Source organism: Sebastes fasciatus, chromosome 12 (assembly GCF_043250625.1).
Source record: "Sebastes fasciatus isolate fSebFas1 chromosome 12, fSebFas1.pri, whole genome shotgun sequence".
NCBI lineage: Eukaryota > Metazoa > Chordata > Actinopteri > Perciformes > Sebastidae > Sebastes > Sebastes fasciatus.
This window is the reverse complement of record NC_133806.1, coordinates 15,634,076-15,653,886: the sequence shown is the minus strand read 5'-3', so window position 1 is coordinate 15,653,886 and position 19,811 is coordinate 15,634,076. Positions and strand designations below refer to the sequence as shown.

The window sequence follows — 19,811 nt, the reverse complement described above, 5'->3', positions numbered from 1 at the left end:
TCACTCTAGCGCGAGAGGTGCCGCAACCAACAGGCACCTGCTGCAGCGCTCCAACTGGCCGTGTGACGCGTCACTCACAGCTAAGCCCCGCCCCCTGACCGTTAGCATTGGTTAACGGCCGACATTCTTCTGTAACCGTCGACGCCATTCGTCGCCGCACCCGATTCATGCCAGCTCTTGGGCGGAAAGTTCCCGTCGTATTCATGAGGCGGGTCTTTCTGCTCGGTTGTAGAGTTTGATTGGACTTCTATCTCTCCGAGTAGTGACCGAGAACTGTCTCCTGTAGTCTGGTTGGTGCGCTAGCAGGAAGTGTCTCTCCCGGAGCTGAAGCCGCCGCCGTGCCCTCACTCTGCTCTGTGTTTTATTCCCATCGAGGAGTGTTGAGTGCGGCTCCACCGTAGAGAGGAGCGGTGCAATGATAAAAAGCCGCATATGCGGTAGGCTGCTACACACACCTATCAGGCAGGAAAATACCCACCGAACAGCCTCACCCCGGTCCTCCTCGCACCGCAGCCTTATCCACGACTCACAGCGGAACTGAAGGTGAGACATTTAATTGCCTTTACTCTTAATCCAACTCGTAAATAGCCAGTGAAATATCCTCCTGAACGTGTCATATTTCAGAGGAGCTGGAGCTAACCCTCCGCTATGATTGGTCTAAATGCGGTGGCATAACGCCTCAAAATGAACCATTATGGGGGACTAGAGGCTGGTTTGATCTTTATGTTTATGCTTCGAGAAGAGGCTTACATCCAGATGACCTGTGTCTGTCTAATGGACATATTAGAAGGCATTTTGACCCATATAATTATAAAGTATTGGCCTACTATGACCTTTTATGTCATATAATGATAATAACCTAGCTATATTTCTCAGTGAAAATGGCTTGGTTATGTGGCTGCCACATAATTATAAAGTATTGGCCTATACTGTGACCTTTTGTGTCATATAATAATAATAATACCTAGCTATATTTCTCAGTTCTTGGTTATGTGGCTGCCACATGCATGAGATTCACAGTCAATTAAAGGCTCATGTGATTGTTCATGTTCAAGGTGTGGTTCGTCAGTGTCTGTGCTGTGGAGCTACAGACCTTTAAATGCAGGTATAATTTCTAATGGAAGAGCTAATTCTCATCATCATAACCAGTGGCTTTAGTAATAATGTCGGTGTGGTTCGTCAGTTTCTGTGCCTTCTGAGCTACAGACCTTTAAATGCAGGTATAATTTCTAAAGCTGCAGCTGTAAGCCAGCTTATTCTCATCATCATAACCAGTGGCTTTAATAATATAATGTCACCTCTTCCTCACTGTCCACTGAAAGTGCGCAGATGACACAATACCACCATCACCCGATGCAAAAGCTGAAGGAAAAAAGGCGTCTCCTGCTCCCCCACCCCTTTAACACACGCACAATCACCACGCAAGACACCCACACATTAATTACACACACATATTATATAGACCCGCACCTAAAAAGAAGACCCCCGCATTGAATGACCTCAGTACAGACGAGGTATTGTCTGTGGGCTGCTGCTGCTGCTGCTTCTTACTGTTGCTATGGAGGAGAGCAGTCAGGTTTTTGGCAACTCCAGCTGCTGCAGGACGAGTTTGCTGGCTGGTCAGTCCAGGCTGTACTGCGACAACCTGTGAGGTCTGTGTGAGTATGTGTTAAGACATTGCTTCAGGGGGAATCATTGGTATTGATGGTAGTCGTCAGCAGCAGCATTTACACACACTGCAGCTTCTTCTTCTATATGATCACTATGATTTAAGAATAGAGCAGATTATTCTATATTTATCTTATTGTTATAACAAAAACCTATAACAATGAATTGATGATGCTGTGTTGCCAAAGCTTGACATATTAACTATTAAAAAAGACATAAGTCAGCCATACAGATGCACCGACCGGGTGACATGTTTCTTTATAACTAAGAACAAGAAAACTACATTATCCACAAAACCCACATCCCGGTGAGGTAAAACACTACAATATGAATGAATTTGATGAAAATAGTCCCCAGTAAATGAACAATTTGCTCCCATTTTAGTTACGTTTGCTGAAAACTATGGTGCCCAACTGTTGTAGTAAATCAAAGGCCATCAAACCACATATTTGTGACCAGTTTTCTAAATATCTTCAGTTGGAACAAATGGGCGTGGGGCTGATTTCTACAGAGTAGAGAGGTCGTAAAGTATTGAAATATGGACTACCGCATTGTTGGGCTTTTCAAGGGATTTGTGGTCAACAGTAAGAAGCCTTTAAGAACAGATACACAGCCGTTTCATAAAACTCACATATTTGACATACTGAGTGGCTGGGTGGTGGCAACTCTTTTGTCAAGGTGTTTACTCCACACCCAGAGTAGTATTGAAGTAACAGGTATGGGTAAGGCAGGGTTTAGGACAGGGCCCTGTCATGAACAGACAGAGCGGAAAAAACTGAGACTGATATGCATAGCAGGAATCAAGCCAGATGACATACCAGTGGAGGCATGGAGACGCCTAGTAGTTAAAACAGGCCGGCACAATGGCCTACCTGTCTGATCATAGTTGACACTTGCTCAAACACAGTGTTGCTTAAGAGGTCATTGTGTCAGCTCGTCAAACAGTGAATTAATCCCTCAGCAATTGTTAAATTTTGGGACTGCTTGAAGGGTTTCATTCCTAAATTGTGCGTCTAGCGTCTATCAAATTCCATAGATACAGATGGACCTGTCTGTAAGAGGAACTGTGTTTCCAGTAGGGCTGACCCAAATGCTTCAAAGCTTCAACCATTGCCATGGTATTCAACCTCCAAATCACTATACAAATGCTTCGTTTTTCTTTTTTAATTTGTAATTTTTATTTTTTTAAATATTTTATATATAAGTCTGTAATAATAGTGTATGAATCCCAAAATAGCCCATGAATAAAAGAATAATCTAACCACATTAATCATATCCAGTATTAATTATTGGTAGTTATTCTCAGACGTATATTGCTGTTTGTTATGTGTAGAGGTGCGTGTGTGTACAGTAGTGTGGCAGCGGCACTGAAACGGATGGAGACTGACAGACAGACTGATTATTTTTTCGACTCAAACATTTTTTGGGTCCTTTTGAAAGTCAGCAAATAGTGAAAAATGTCCATCACAAGTTCTAGGAGACTGTGGCAACATCTTAAAATAACTGCTAGTTCAAAACTCAAACATATTTATTATCTAAAAAAAAAAGATTATTCACATTTGAGAAGCTGGAACCAGTGAATGTTTACCATTTTTGTGTAAAAACTGACTTTAATCATTAATCGTTGTTTTTACACATGGAGAAAATAAAGAGTGCGTTGGGTGGCTCTACAGGTAAAGACACGGCAGTCCTTTCTGACATATATGAAAACCCTAAAACTGTGTACTCTTCCATAACTGATTCTCATTCAAGCCAAATTACAATATAGATTGACTATAGACAACAGTGACTAATATGTACCTCTACTTGTCTGTGTGTCTATGTGTATTTATGTTTATGTTTGAAAATATATATGTATATCATTAGTTTTTTACCCATAGTGTGGTTTATGTGATAATTCTGCTCTTCGTTTTTAATGGACTAATTGTTTCAGCTCTAATTATCTGATACATTGTACTGTCCATGGGTGACACTTACCATTGAAGCGTCATTATGGGCCATCCTAGACCGAGCAGCAACCAGCCCATCTGAAACAATGTCACTCCAACTAGCCTCAATGGGAAGTTTTCGAGTCATACAAGTTCTCCTCCACCGAGAGAACTTCTCTCACGAAATCAAGGCTGAACAATATTTTTTAGTTGTCAGAGCAAATCTAGAAGCGTCCTGTTGTAGCGCAACAGTCACTCCGACTGGAGGTTGCCCTTTACGTTTCAGAGTAGTAACCACTTCTAGCTACTGTCACCTCCTCTTTCACAGGAATCTGGGTCCACTGTGTCCACTAGTTCTCAGTGGGGGCTTCACTAGAGTTTTATCTCTACTGAGTGGCCTGTAGTAGAAGGATCCTTCGTTTTCTTTTCAGTTAACAATAGATTCAGTCCATTTCCATCCCCACTCCTCATTGCTATCTCTCTTCCTCACCATCCCTCCCCCTCTCACTGTCATGTCAGTTTACTCAGTCGATTGATGTATCTCGCTCTTCCTCCACCCACCGATCTCTCTGTCTTTCTTCCTCCCTTCTTCTCCTTGATTTGCTGTCTTTCAATTAGGCCATCCTTGACCCAATCTCAGCTGGATATGGCCTGCATGCTACTTGCGTGCTACTACTGCTCTTCCTTTATGTGTGGATGCACATGGAGTGTACGTCTTGAGACAAAATCACATCAGTGTCACTGTCCGACAGTCCCTCACATCATCCTCAGCGCTCCAGTTTTAAACGTCCCACAAGACAGTAAAAAAAAAAAAAGGCTCAACACAGGCTCACTTTTTATTGTTCATCTTTTTTTGTCTCCCCAGTGCCAGTAGAACGAAACCATGTCCAAGCCAACGGGGGGCGGCAGCGGCGTCAACGATATCACCCGCATCCTGACGTCGGGGGCGGTGACGCCGGGGTCTCCCACCTCAAACTCCCCTGTGATCTCCGCCGCCAGCCAGGCCGACTGGGCGGCTAAGCGGCTGGTGTGGGTGCCGTCAGAGAAGCATGGCTTTGAGGTAAGGCGGGCATTGAGAGAAATTGATGAGTTTTTTTTGTTTCCAACAAGCACGGACATCTAATTAAAATCATACTGGATGTTTAAACTTAAATTAAGTTGAATTTCAGTGCTAAGTGGAATTTATTTTTAACTTCTTTTCCTACTATCTAAGTATTAATCCTTTGGTAAATAATTAGCTCCAAGTGTGTGCCTTCGATTGAAGGTGTGTCAAATAGCTGAGGCAAAGCAGCACAGGGCGGGTGCGTCTTTGTATGTGTTATCATAATTTATGAGGTCTCTATCCCCATGACGATACCCTATTTCCCATGGTTTTCTTCATCCTATTAGCTTCCTTAATATGTCTTGTGATGCTCTCTAACACATTTAGGCCTAATGGCGATCACAAGGCCTGTGTCATAATATTAATTTGTTCCACTTCTACTTGGTACTTGTATAAAGCATTTTAGAAGTTTTCATTGGTGCATATTGTGGGATGTGACGTATGAGTCTCCCTCTCTCTGCTGGACTGGTTTCATAGAGAGCTCTATGAATAGAACAATACCCTCCTTCAGCCTCCTAATGTTAAAGAGGCCGTTGTAGCGACACTGACTTCATTTTTACACTCATGATCTGAGAATGGCACCGTAGGACAAACACACACATACCGAATATACACATTCATGCATACAGTATAACACGCAGAGAGACCCGAACACTTTTATCCAGTTTCATATTCTGAGTTCAATCTGTGACTAACATACACCCACACAAACACAGACGCACACATATTTCTTGCGTGTTGTGCATGTCAAGTAGCAGAGAGGATAAAGTGTAGCAGAGCGGAGTCATGTGACCTGGTCAAAACGAGAGTTCACTACTTCCTGTCCAACAAGCACAAGACTGACGGCATGACAAGAGGAGTCCTCTGTCACCGTCTATTCTTGTCTGCTGTCGAAAACAATGACTACTCTAAGACTCTAAATTCACTGACAGAGATTCTGTCAAACATTTTCACAAATATATTTATGTTTGCTTCAGTTTATAAGCAGGCAAGCTTGGTTACTGTAGAGTTAAACGACTAGACCAGAGTTTTTTGTATGTTATAGCCCACTACCCACAAATATACAATAAAGTCGGCTACATTGATTTTGATTCTTTGACTGCTACATAACGTTTTTTAATTGATGTTCAACCTTCTAGGTAGCTGTTAGCTGCTTTTCATTTCGGTGCAGAATGAATGAACATTTTCAAAATCTTCAAACTCGTGACAGCTTCACAGTTTAGTCTGTTTTAGTTTTAGTAAAATGAATGACTTAATGATGCAACATTGAAGATTTAAGACTTCTGAGAGGGTCTGAGGCTCTCTGAGGATGCAAGAAATTATTAAATTCACATTAACCTCTTCAAGGGATTTTTATTTATTGATTATTCTGGGATAGATTTCCTGACAGCATATCTCGTGAGTGAATTGCTTGTTTGGTTCCTGATTGTAAAATTGTGACGCTGACGACGATAAATGCAGACATGACGTTCACCGTGGTGTTTTACCTCCCTAAAGCAAGTTTAAAGTGTCTGCTTATTGATTGTCACATTGAACAGAAACTCTCTCTTCCTCTTAAAGTCTTTTTCTTCTTTTACTTTAACCAGTCGGCCAGTATTCGGGAGGAACGCGGCGATGAGGTGGAGGTCGAGCTGACGGACAGCCAGAGGAAGGTGACTCTGTCCAGGGAGGAGGTGCAGCGGATGAACCCCCCGCGCTTCAGCAAAGTGGAGGACATGGCCGACCTCACCTGCCTCAACGAAGCCTCGGTGCTGCACAACCTGAGAGAGAGATACTACTCCGGCTTGATCTATGTGAGTGAGCGAAACAATGAATGCATGTGATCATGTTTACACAACTAATAAAGAACCTGTGGACACGGTTCTCGCGCCAAAGCACATGTTCACATACATGGATGTTTGTGTCGGTGATGTTATGTCCATGCATGTGTTAGCTCCTCTGGCATCTCCTGTGTAACTGATATGGAGTGGTAAGAGAGGTGAGGAGTCGGTTTACAAAGTTGTTGGTGTGTGTGTGTGTGTGTGTGTGGTGCCAGTGGGAGGCATCTCCAGTTTCTCCTGCAGAAAAGGGGGATGAGAGTGCAAAAAAGAGATATGAGTAGGATAGATAGGAATGGAATAGTGATGTAAGCCAATGATAATTGACAGGAAGCATATAGTAAAGTAGAATAATATATAGGCAATTAAATTCAGTTGAGCAGCCTTTAATGGAGTGATTGATGAAGGGTGACGCTGAAAGGAATGGTTAAGAGCAGAGCAGAGATAGATTGTTGGAATAACTTCGAGAGGCGTGTTACAATATGGAGATGACTTCATCATGACTTTCATTACAGTTGGAATGCATTATGAGAACACTTATGTCATTAACCGTCGAGATGACACTGTAGGAAATACAATCACTGGCTGCATTTACATGAACCAAAATGCTCCTTCCTGCATGAACTGACATTTATAAACCTGGAAAAATCGTCACATTTGGGGCAGAAGCTCGGCTTGGGAACCGAAGGGTAGCCGGTTCAAGTCCCAGGCTGGAGAGGTTCCTTTTTCCTTGACCAAAGCACTGAAACCCTCGGGGTGCTGCGCTGCGGCGACCCATCATTCTGACATCTCTCCACATTTGATGTGATGTCATGTGTGTGTCTAAATTAGGAGAGAAATAACAACAGAATGAAAAAAATGAGTTTCCCCAAGGGGACAAATTAAGTACATTATTATTACTGTTTTTATTATTAGAGGTGTGGGCTCCGTGGTGGAGGAGTCTGTTTTTTGCATTATGTGAATGGCTGATTACAGACCATCACTGTGATCATGTGTATGTTTTGATGTGACTGTTGTTATGTATGTGGAGCATCGGTCTGGAAATGGATGACTGATTGTTCACTTGATTGAAATCAGTTTAATTGACAATGTCAGATGAATGTTCAGATAAGGTGTTTAGAGCTTGATTCGAATTGATTAGTTGTCAACTATTCAATTAATCACCAAATATTTTGACAATCATTTAATCGGTTTCAGGTTTTTTTTAAGAAAAGAAAGTCTAAATTGTCTGATTCCAGCTTCTTAAATGTGAATATTTTCTGGTTTCTTTACTCCTCTATGACAGTAAACTGAGTATCTTTGAGTTGTGGACAAAACAGGACATTTGAGGACGTCATCTCAGGCTTTGGGAAACACTGATCAACATTTCCCCCCATTTTCTGACATTTTATAGACCAAACAACTAATCGATAAGCAATAATTGAGGAAATAATCGACAGATTAATCGACCATGAAAATAACGTTTAGTTGCAGCCCTAAAGGTGTTTACCAGTGTCACAATAAGTAATGTATTTGGTGCTGACCTGCATGATATATTGAATCAAGTGCTTGACGCTTGGTTTGCTGCTGCACTTTCTGCTGAAGCAGTAGTTTAATAAGAATATGCTACTACTGCAGTTATTAAACAGGAGAAGTCAAGCCACCCACCAGTATTGACTACTTGAATCGAGCGCAAACCACTTACTGTAACTCAAGTGACTTAGCATGTACAGAGAAAGTGTTCTGTGAAAAACAGAAGGTTATCAAACAGACATAAAGCAAAATGATGCAGATTTATTCTGACTTGACTGAAATCCTAATTGTTAATGAAATAAAAGCGCACCATGTACTGCAATGTGAGGATAAATCTCTCTGTGTTTTTCCAGACATATTCAGGGCTTTTCTGTGTGGTGGTGAACCCTTACAAGAACCTACCCATCTACACAGAGTCCATCGTGGAGATGTACCGGGGCAAAAAACGCCACGAGATGCCCCCACACATCTACGCCATATCAGAGGCCGCCTATCGCAGCATGCTACAAGGTAATTAACACTATCTTTGACCTCTAACCCCTGACTAACTCTGACACTACAGCTCACCCATACATCTGCTATCAGCTCAGCTGGCCTAGAACATGAAATACTGAATCCCGTCTGTGATCTTTGATCGCTAAGCCACACCACGAACGTTATGTGAAGGTGTGGTGTTTTCTTGACTGTTATCAAAGGCCTTAAAAGTGAAAACAAACAGGCAAGACGGTATTTTTCGCAACACAGATTTCCAGGTGTGGCACTCAAGCAGTAAGGTGTGTAACGAACAGTAGATACAGTGATATTACATATTTGTGGTGGTGATGATAGTAGGCACATATTATTCTCATGACTACAATGCATGGCAGACATGTTTTAGGCCCTACCTATTGTGGTGAGCTCATGAGAGAGAATTCCCAGCAACCAAGCAGAGCAGTTAAGAGCCAATTGAGCAATGTCTCTGCCTCAGGGTTTCTTCCTGAGATAACAGGACAGGCCAGATGAGGCTCCGTGTCTATGCATTTGCTACCACCTGCCCCCCTCAGGGTAGATTGTAGGCGTGTTACCACACTGACTGAACCTGTAGGACCAGTATGAATTCTAGACTGAACGTGTGGGAATCTTAAATATATAAGGTAGGTAATGAAGCAAACAATGTTCACCAATTGACTACCAGCCTGTGTGTTGTTTCAAGGATTCATATGTCAACATGCGTAGACTTTCAAATGGGCCGAGTTGGGATCCTTGTAGCTGTTTGATGTTAACTTTGCTGTCTTGTCAGTAGGGCTGTCCTCAACCAAAGGAATTCTTAGTTGACTAACACTCATTAGTCACTGAATGAGTCACTCATTTTGTAGACTAATCAATTCGTTGATTCAATCGACAGATCTTGAATTTCTTTTCAAAGAATCACACAAAAGCACCACTTTAAATCTTGTGTTTACCAAAGATGTACTCTGTTTCTTAGAAATACATCATTCAGCATGAAAAAGTGTAATATGACTAATTGTGTAAAGAAATCTTAGTTGACTAAAGACCAAACCACCAATTAGTCAACTAGTCGACAAAGAGGCAGCAGCCCTACTTGTCAGCCATAAATTAAACCACATGTTTAACACTCATCTATCAAGCTGTGACTAATTTGTCCACATTGTTTGTTTTTTCCTCACAGACAGAGAAGATCAGGCAATCCTCTGCACGTGAGTAGCCTACAGGATAGCAGTGTGTCTGTCTGTGAATGCATTGTACTTTGCCGTGAGGAAAATCTCTGTACGGGTCACATTGAGACTGTCTGCCTCTGTTGGGAGTGCGTGTGTGTGTCTGGTGTGCTTTTATGTGTTTCATGTGTGTGTCTTGGTGCCTCCTTCCACATATGCATTTAATTGTAACTTATTCAGATTTCAAGCAAATGTGGATCAAATCAGATTGTTTTATTCAAATGTCGCACAGATGTGATTTTCTTTTTCCTACTTGAGTAAACAGAAAATATTTGGGAAAAAACAACCAATAAGATAAAAAATTAACCATATTTCATTGATTTCCATGATGAATTGTCTTGGTATCATTTATTGCAGATATTCATAGTTCACGTGGGATATGGATTGCCTTTAATGCAAATGCACAAATGCAGGACCTATCAATGTTCACACCGATGTTCATTATGGGCCATTCTCAAACATGGATTTAAAGAATCAGGACAGAAAAATCACATCTTAGTATAAAGTCAGGCCTGTAGTGTGAATGCATCCTCCTGTCTGTTTGTCTACCTACCTGCTTGCCCGAGGGCCTGCCATCCGTCTCCCTGTCATCATGTCTTCCTGCCAGACTCTTCCTGTCATTGTCAGGGATCCCACTTTAGGTTCATCTTGAATCCGTGTATTTGGGACGAGGCGTCTTCTTCTTTTAGATCTTTTACAGCTGCTATTTTTACCCCATTCTCCTTCGTTCTTCTCCAAAAGCAACAATAGTGACGCAGCCCGTATCCTCCACACCTGCTTTCTGTTTAGACCTGTGGCTTTGAACACACTGCATGGGCTCTGTATTTATTGGTGTGATGAATGAGTGTTTAGCCACTCGTTCCTGTGTGTTCTCACTCTTTAAAATGCTCATATATACCATTCATAATTGAGACCATATGTGTTTAAGATGGACCGTTTTTGTAAAGAGACTGGTATTTATTGTGTGTGTGTGTGTGTGTGTGTGTGTGTGTGTGTGTGTGTGTGTGTGTGTGTGTGTGTTCCAGAGGCGAGTCTGGAGCTGGGAAAACGGAGAACACGAAGAAAGTCATCCAGTATTTGGCTCACGTTGCCTCGTCCCATAAGGGTGCCACTCTGGGTAGGAACAAAGAAGGTGCACAGGTACGTCGCAATAGAGACACCATAGAAGTAACAATACAAGAAGAGCAGCTGGAAAAACAACATACATAAAAAGAGACAAAGGGCCTTCTAGGAACATTAAGAATGAAGGGGTGAGGAATAACAGGAAAGTTGGTGAAGCTGAAACGTTGAGGCGAAACAGACAAAAGATAAGGAAAAGAAATATGAAGTAGGATGAGGCTGTAGGAAACTAACATTAAGTGTTTTAGATCATCAATTCATATAACCGTGCTTCAAAAATGTTTCATACTTGATATACATGTAGCTGTATGTCAACACTCTGTATACAGTTTGTATTTGTTATGCTACTGTTCCTCTTGGTCAGTGCAGTTCATCTGTGTTTTCTATATGTGGGCAGGACTTGTGCCCTTGACATTTTAAGTCACTTTGACCGATATACATGGAATGAGGGCAAAACGTTGTATGTTACAGCTGTGAAGGACTAGGCTACGTAAAGGAATAGGTAGATTTGGGGTAGTACACTTATTCACTTTCTATCGGAGAGTGAGATGAGAAGACGGATGCTACTCTCGAGTTTGTGTGGAAGCTTAAATCTGGAATCAGGAGGCGATTAGCCTAGCTTAGCATGAAGACTGGAAGCAGGGGGAAACAACAAGCCTGGCCCTGTCCAAAGAAAATGAAGAACAAAGTTTACCAACGCCCGCAAAGCTCACTAATTAACACATTTTGTCTTGTTTTTTTTTAAATTTTACACAAACAGAAATGTTAAAATTACAGTTTGGAGCTTTATGGGGAGTTTTGTACTGTAACTATTTCTTGGTGTACAGCTGGCTGCAGTGATTTCTCCGAGTCTTGTTGTCACAGTATATTGGGTTGTGTTAGTTAGTGACAGACACACCAAACCGACATCAAAGAACTAGCAGCGACGAAGGCCGACCATTCCTCACGTTGCTTGTGTCTTGGCCAAAAAGTTGCACTTGAACACACCGCAAAGACCACAGCCAACGTCCAACTACCACGTACGTTCTGCGCCTGCCTGAGATGAAATAACTCTCCACACCAGCAAGTCGCGGTAGTCTGTATTTGTCATTCAAAAAGTGAAACCGAAAGACAGAGGACTGCGGATATACAAGCCTTTGTTATGATACGTACAGCCAATCAGAGTGATTTCGCTCACCGACCAGCTCCGCTGCCAATTCAACATGCTGAAGCGGCCATAAAAAACTCTGACACGGGCAGACTAGAGCCAACGGTGCGGGACACACCGCAAAAACTAGGCCAACAGGCGCTCACCTACGGCCCTAAACTGTCCGACCGTCGGCTTGGTGTGTCAGGGTCTTTAGATGTGCTGGTAGGTGTGTTGTTGAACTTTGGACAGAGCCTGGCTAGCCGTTTTCTCCTGCTTCCAGGCTTTATGCTAAGCAAAGCTAATCGTAGCACATTTCCAAAATGTTGAACTATTCGTTTAACCTAATATGGCCCACCTTTGTTGCAGTGTTTTCAGTGGGGATTTATAGTTAATTTCCTCAGCAGTGTTCCTTACCTTCCTTCCTGCACTTGTTTCCCCTCATTCTCATCTTTCTGCCCCTCTCTCTTTCCTGCATGTTCAGATGGACGGCTCCAGGTCCTTAACAAGAGGCAGTACGTTGGGGAACAAGGTGAGTTAACTCCATCCTGCTGTCCTGTCCTGCGCTTTTGTCCCGTCCTATTTCCTACTTAATGAACTCCACAATGATACTGACTAACCAACGGAGTAACCTTAAACCTTTAACTGTCATGTGGTTCCTCATAACAGTCAAGCGTTGTACAGTATATTTCATTTTGCTTGTTTGTATTCTTTTATTTGTTGTTGTTGTTGTTGTTATTGTTGTCTTATTGTCTTTTTTTGTTTGTTTGTTTGTTTGTTTGTTTGTTTGTTTGTCCCATCCATATGTTCACCCATTCTCCTCCCTCCTAAAACTTCATTCCCACCCCCACAATTCGTCAGAGTATGCAATATGTGAGTATGAAAGTATTTAGACAACTTGGGGTTTATTCTTTGGGGGTCACATTTTGTAGAATATTTACCAGACCTGAAATGATTCTCTTTCTAAATAATGAGAATTATGTCTTCTGTGCATAGTCTTTTTGACTTTTATCTGAATTGATCCTTGCTATCTGGGTCTCTAGTTTTGGCACGTTTTACTCTATTCTCCTCAGTGGGCTGATGGTTGACTTCCCACAACTGTACAGTATGTGTGTGTGTTGAATGAGTGCAGATTCAGGTGTGGCTGTGTTGTTGCAGCCGTTTGTGTGAGTGTGTGGCAAGTGAACGAGTGTAGACACCTAAATATGTGGTAAATATGTGTGCAGCGTGTACACTATAAAAAGTGCTGACCATGTATGTTTGCGTATCTGCCTTTGGTGTTGGCTTGCTGGCATTGACAGTTTTTACAGTATAACCACCTCCTGTAACTGCAGTAACTCCCCATCACATCACTGCCTGCTTCTGCTGCTGCTGCTGCTGCTGCATCAACAGCTGCTGCACTGGCAATGCGACAGCCGCACTAATGCATTGCAGCTAGCTAGATTCAGCCAATATATAGCTTGTGTATGATGTTGGCATCTAAATCTGCAGCTTCCCTCTGCCCTTGTTTTTCTACAACAATGGTTCTCAACAGACTCTTGTTAGTTGGTTTCTAGAGGTTGCCTTTTAATAATGTAGCACATTAAATTTTAATGAATTAAATGTGAACATGATTGATGAATGGCAGCCTATTGCTACCACGGCAGAAAAAGAAAAACGGAGCAGTATCACATTATAATGTGAAATGTTTATTGTTATGACAAAATGTTTTTCATGTTATAACAAGATATTTTCACGTTATTCCGACAAATTTTATGTTTTATTTTATAACAAGATAAGTTAGTATGCATTAATAGGACTGTCCTGAATACCATTTTTTGGGCTTCGAAGCTTCAGTGAGAAATATTCGAAGGTATTCTAAGCTTTGCGGCGCAGAAGGCGTAAATGTTCTTCTGTCTGTCTGCCTCCATCTCCCCCGTTTCAGTGCCCGGGACAGCGCCGCTGCCGCACTACTGTACACACACGCACCTCTACACACAACAAACAGCGATATCCGTCTGAGAATAACTACCAATAATGTTGTGGGATTATTCCTTATTTCATGGGCTATTTGGGGATTTATACATTATTATTATTGCGTTATTCAAATATTTTTATTAAGAAGCATGTGCATGTCAGTGATACAGACTTCTGTGGGGTGTGTATCATGCCTCATTGTTATATATATATCAACAGAAAACAGACAATACTAGGAACTAAGGACAAACAAAAATGGAGACAAGCAAATACAAAAAACATAAGTAGTGAGAGGAAAAGAAAAGAAAAGAAAAAAAAAAAAATACATGAATAAATAAATAAAACACAGACAACACCCTAAGGCACACAAATCAGGGAGACATTGGCGACATATACATTATTATTTAAAATTTAAAAAACAAAGCATTCGAATAATGATTTGTAGGTCGAAAACCATGGCAACGGTCAAATCTTCATAGCATTCGGTTCAGGTCATAATAACATGAAAATATCTTGTTATAATGTGAAAGACATTGATATAACGTGATACTGATCCGTTTTTCTTTTTCTGGTGTGGCAGCAATATGCTGCCGTGTCGCTGCCCTCATCATCGATTGCTAAACTAATGAAGGCCTATTACTTTTAATGACGTTGAGAATCATTTGTTCCTGGGTCTGGGGACGGTGTGTGTTTGTAGATGCTATTTTGGGCCCTAAAATGCATCATTTTGTGTCACTGCTCTTCAAGGGTGAGTCATGCTTTTTGTTTTGTTTTACATAACAGATCAGTAGTTACTCCAAAGAAAGCAAGATGGTGCATTTTAGTAGATAGGCCCTGTAGAAGCCTTTTGTCGAAGCTGTTGTCTTTGTTGTGCTGCAAATCTAATCTGACGTCTTCTGTGTGTCTCAGGGCGAGCTGGAGAGACAGCTGCTGCAGGCCAACCCCATATTGGAGGCCTTCGGCAACGCAAAGACTGTCAAGAACGACAACTCCTCTAGATTTGTGAGAGCAGACGAGATGTATTATACAACCAGATAATGTTTATTACCTCCTGAATATGTCGTCAGTATCATCAGTATGATAGTTCAATTAATATAGAAATCAACTGAAACATAAAACCACTTTTTCTTCTTCTTCTTCAGGGTAAATTCATCCGCATTAATTTTGATGTGGCGGGGTACATTGTTGGTGCCAACATCGAGACCTGTATCCTTTTACATATCTTCAAAGTTTTTGTTAATGCACTCTTGCTCTCTAAATAAGCTGCCTCATTTACAGCATAGAGACTTTGTCCATTCACGCTTTGTTTATTTTTGATGGCCTAAGGTGCTTTCTGAAACTTCATGTTTATGGTAGTGCTCGATGTAGGTTGTTCATTCGGCCAAAAAGCATCTTTAAAGGTTTACAGATGTATATACATCCATGACCATATAAATCCAGACCTCCTTGAAAAGTCACGGGCCACCCGTCAGGCCAAAGATGAGAGGACGTTCCACATCTTTTACCAGTTGTTGTGTGGCACTTCAGACGAGACAAAAGGTGATCAAAGTGTGATAATGAAATGCTGCTATACAGAACATACTGTATGTTATTTTGGTGAAAATGTATCTACTTCCTGCAGTAATTCATGTCTTTTCTACTTACATCTATTTCTCTGTTGCACCTTTTTTATTCCAATCCCTAGCGGACCTGCTCTTAGGAACTGCTGATGAGTACCGCTTCCTCAGTGGAGGCTCCATCCCCGTTCCTGGTCAGAGCGACTCAGACAACTTCACCCAGACCATGGACTCCATGGTTATAATGGGCTTCAACGCAGAGGAGTCATTATGTAAGAGACAAGATGATGGAAAAGAGAGAAAGTAGTTTGCTTTGTTCACATTTGGTCCCTGCTATAAATCACCCTCCCTCTCCCTGTCTCACCTCTCCTCAGCCATGCTTAAGGTGATCTCCGCTGTGCTCCAGTTTGGGAACATTTCCTTCATGAAGGAGAAGAACCAGGACCAGGCCTCGATGCCTGACAACACATCTGCTCAGAAAGTGTCCCACCTGCTGGGAATCAACGTGCTGGAGTTCACTCGGGCCATCCTCACCCCCAGAATCAAAGTGGGTCGAGAGTACGTGCAGAAGGCACAGACGAAAGAACAGGTAAGACTCATGTAATTAGACGTTTGCGCTCATAGAGATGAACCGTCATTTGTATCTGTGGAGTGTATCTAACGGCGTCTCCTTCTTCCTCTAGGCTGATTTTGCTGTGGAGGCCCTGGCGAAGGCCACATATGAGCGTTTGTTCAGATGGCTGGTCCACAGGATCAACAGAGCTCTGGACCGCCGGCAGAGACAGGGAGCGTCCTTCATAGGCATCCTCGATATCGCTGGATTTGAGATCTTCCAGGTTTGTTCATGTAATGATGGTGTGTTTGTTTGCGGTAGGTAGTTTAACATAAGGGGTGATAGTGGGTTTTTTTCTTACCCCAGCATTTGTTCTGAAACTTTTGTGATGAAGGATATTTTATTTTTTAAGCATGACTGAGCGATTTCCTTTATTTCTACTTTTTTAAAGACTGGTTACAATTTATATTGCCTGCGTTATAATTAGAGCTAGAACTATTAAATGAATCACCAACTATTTTGATAACCGATTAATCGGTTTGAGTAATTTTTTAAGAAAAAAAGTCAAAATTCTCAGATTTCAGCTTCTTAAATGTGAATATTTTCTGTTTTTTGACTCCTCTATGATAGTAAATTGAATATCTTTGAGTTGTGGACAAAACAAGACATTTGAGAACATCCCCATTTTCTGACTTTTTATAGACCAAACTAATCGATTAATCGAGAAAATAATCAACAATGAAAATAATGGTTAGTTGCAGCCCTTATTATAAGCATGTAGTGGTGTGGGTTATAATCCATGTAATACTAGTCACAAACGTTAGGCATACAAGCGTGTTCTTCCATAGTTAACATTACAAGATTAATTAATCATTGAGTCTTCGTTTGCTTTCCTTAATCCCTCCTCTGCAGCTCAACTCCTTCGAGCAGCTGTGTATCAACTACACCAACGAGAAGCTGCAGCAGCTCTTCAACCACACCATGTTCATCCTGGAGCAGGAGGAGTACCAGCGGGAGGGCATCGAGTGGAACTTCATCGACTTTGGCCTCGACTTACAGCCCTGCATCGACCTCATCGAGAGACCGGTACATACACACAAAAACACAGCACACATTATCACTTGTAAAATGATGAGGATATAGATGCTGATAGCCCTTTTTACTTAGCTTATAAATAGTGTGCATTGTTTGGTGATTGTATGAAAATAGCATGATGAAGTTCAGGTTGCAGATTCAACCTGTGGCCCATAGGACCTCATCACTTCACCACACTCAAACACACCCACAGATGAATAGAATAAAAGAACATAAATAGAAAACATGCAGACAAACACTCTGCTTTGATTCCTTGTCATCTTGAATTATAAATTCAAAATTTCACTCACAATAAATGTTGTTTTTCCCTGTCTCTGTTAGGCCCACCCGCCTGGCGTTCTGGCCCTGCTGGATGAAGAGTGCTGGTTTCCGCGGGCGACAGACCGCTCATTTGTGGAGAAGCTGTCCACTGAGCAGGGCACCCATCCAAAGTTCTTCAAACCAAAGCAGCCACGCGGGGAAGCCGACTTCTCCATCATTCACTATGCTGGCAAGGTATCCCATCATTCCTTCACATCTCTCCATGTCTGCCATCTTTCCCATTCAAAGGAACCAACTGAAAAATGTCCCCTGCCCTCTGTAATGTTTCTCAGGTGGACTACAAGGCACATGACTGGTTAGTGAAGAACATGGATCCTCTGAACGACAACGTGGCGTCTCTTCTCCACCAGTCGTCTGATAATTTTGTCTCAGAGCTTTGGAAAGAGGGTGAGACTAATTTATTCTCACGTTGGGAGATTCGTCAAGTATTTTATACTCTTATCAACACAGGAGTGGGCAAATATGCTGCTTTATGCAAATGTATGTATATATTTATTATTGAAAATCAATTAACAACGCAAAACAATGACAAATATTGTCCAGAAACCCTCACAGGCACTGCATTTAGCATAAAAATATGCTCAAATCATAACATGACAGACTCAAGCCCAACAGGCAACAACAGCTGTCAGTGTGTCAGTGTGCTGACTTGACTACGACTTGCCCCAAACTACATGTGATTATCATAAAGTGGGCATGTCTGTAAAGGGGAGACTCGTGGGTACCCTCCTTCTTAACAAGCTAGTATGACATTGTACCAATGGATTCCTTTCTAGTTTCATAGGGCTCCAGTATCATCACTCTAGCTTTAAAACTGAGTCCCCTACATCCAATGCGTTATTATCACGTTAACTTTGACAGTCCTAAACATTTTTTACTTTTAACTGAAAAACAAAAACATTTTCATGCGCTGTATTTTTTTCAAGCTTGTCAGAATCAAAAAACACAGGACGTGGTGTTAAATTCTGTCCCTTGTGCCAATAGGTGGTGAGCACTTCCACGAAATTCACCTTGTTGTTTAGAGTGGTTGACAATTGACAGGTGGGGGTTCTCAGAGTTTGTGGGAGGGTTGCCTGGGTTGTGACATTTCAGGACAATTGGGCACAGGATACATCATCAGTAGTGTACCCTTCAAGTATGAATATTGAAGTTTCTGGTGTAAAATGTACTAACTTTACTGTATTTCTTTCTCCTCTCTTTCTCTATCATGCAACTATCTGCTGTCTTTCACTTTCTGCTCATCTCTCTGTTCTTGTTCCTTCTTGTTCTTTCCTGTGTTCGCTTGCTCTTGTCTTTTTTCCTTCTGTTCTTTTCACTTCCCTCTCCACCGATTCGGTGCTTGCTTGGGCTCCATTTTTCCTTCCCTTTTTTCATTCTCCCTGTACCTTCCTTCTTTCTTCCTGCATCAGATATTCAAACTCTTCCTCGTGTGTACTTCTTTGACTCGTATGCCACAATGCAGGCTAATGGCTCCGACAGTAGGTTTCGCTCCTCCTCTGTGTGTCACACTCACATTCCTCACTCCCACCTCTGCTTACATTACTCCTTTGTTTTCTGTCTTCCCGCTGTTTGATTGTAGTGTGCCTTTTTAGTTTACATTTGTGCTGTAGTGAACTGTTACATGTTGTTAATTCTTTTCTCATATAGTTGCTGTGCTGTTTGCTCAGTTGTACTCTCTTTGCTCTTTCACCAAGTTCTTGCTTTTAGTGACAGCGCTGTGCTTGTGTGATGTAGCTTTTTCCATTTATAAAGAAGTAACCCACCTTGGTTGTGTAGATGTTTGACAGTGTCAAGGTAGCAGCATGCTCGCTAGTAGTCACAAAAACCACATTCAGGATCACGTAAGAGTTGTGCTGCACAATACTGCCACAAACAACTCACTGGAGTGGTTTTATGAAAACCGACCAGGCAGAAATGTGATCCTGAATGAGCTCTAGAGATGCAACATATGGGCATACAGTACTAACATTTAAGTAGCAACCACAGTATTGGTCTAATAATATTATTAATGTAGGTATTTGGCTGATTGTGGAATTGGCAATTTCATGCCATTTTTCTAAGAGTATATCTCTTAATCAGGAACAGAATAAATCATCATGTTCTAAACCTGCAGACATACCTGTCGAGACATGTTCCATACTAACAGGTTAAGCCAGAAAAGGTGTTATGCACATGCACCGTACTAAGACAGTGTTTGTGTATCTTACTGGCCGATATGGGTGAGCAAATAAATGTTGTTGGTATTGGCTTTGAAACCATATCATTGCATCTCTAATGAACTCCTCCATTATCTACCATCTGATATCATCTGTCCAGAGACTTGATAGCAGATGTGTAAGCAGG

General features: G+C 41.7%; 1 protein-coding gene across 3 annotated transcripts in view; it reads left to right on the top strand.

Annotated features, from left to right (window-relative positions):
- Window positions 1-284: 284 nt before the first annotated feature.
- Window positions 285-19,811, top strand: part of myh14 (myosin, heavy chain 14, non-muscle) — a 31,286-nt gene continuing 11,759 nt past the window's right edge. The window contains exons 1-18 of one of the 3 annotated variants that reach the window (XM_074653497.1): window positions 285-543; window positions 4,462-4,656; window positions 6,285-6,491; window positions 8,381-8,537; window positions 9,697-9,724; window positions 10,768-10,882; window positions 12,472-12,519; window positions 12,849-12,860; window positions 14,853-14,945; window positions 15,086-15,149; window positions 15,384-15,482; window positions 15,628-15,771; window positions 15,874-16,088; window positions 16,183-16,335; window positions 16,965-17,138; window positions 17,469-17,642; window positions 17,741-17,855; window positions 18,878-18,946. In XM_074653497.1, coding sequence (XP_074509598.1) covers window positions 4,480-4,656; window positions 6,285-6,491; window positions 8,381-8,537; window positions 9,697-9,724; window positions 10,768-10,882; window positions 12,472-12,519; window positions 12,849-12,860; window positions 14,853-14,945; window positions 15,086-15,149; window positions 15,384-15,482; window positions 15,628-15,771; window positions 15,874-16,088; window positions 16,183-16,335; window positions 16,965-17,138; window positions 17,469-17,642; window positions 17,741-17,855; window positions 18,878-18,946 — 2,044 coding nt within the window. In that variant the 5' untranslated portion in view covers window positions 285-543; window positions 4,462-4,479. The remainder of the gene's footprint in view (window positions 544-4,461; window positions 4,657-6,284; window positions 6,492-8,380; window positions 8,538-9,696; window positions 9,725-10,767; window positions 10,883-12,471; window positions 12,520-12,848; window positions 12,861-14,852; window positions 14,946-15,085; window positions 15,150-15,383; window positions 15,483-15,627; window positions 15,772-15,873; window positions 16,089-16,182; window positions 16,336-16,964; window positions 17,139-17,468; window positions 17,643-17,740; window positions 17,856-18,877; window positions 18,947-19,811) is intronic. The other 2 variants (XM_074653498.1, XM_074653499.1) reach the window with 2 other exon arrangements.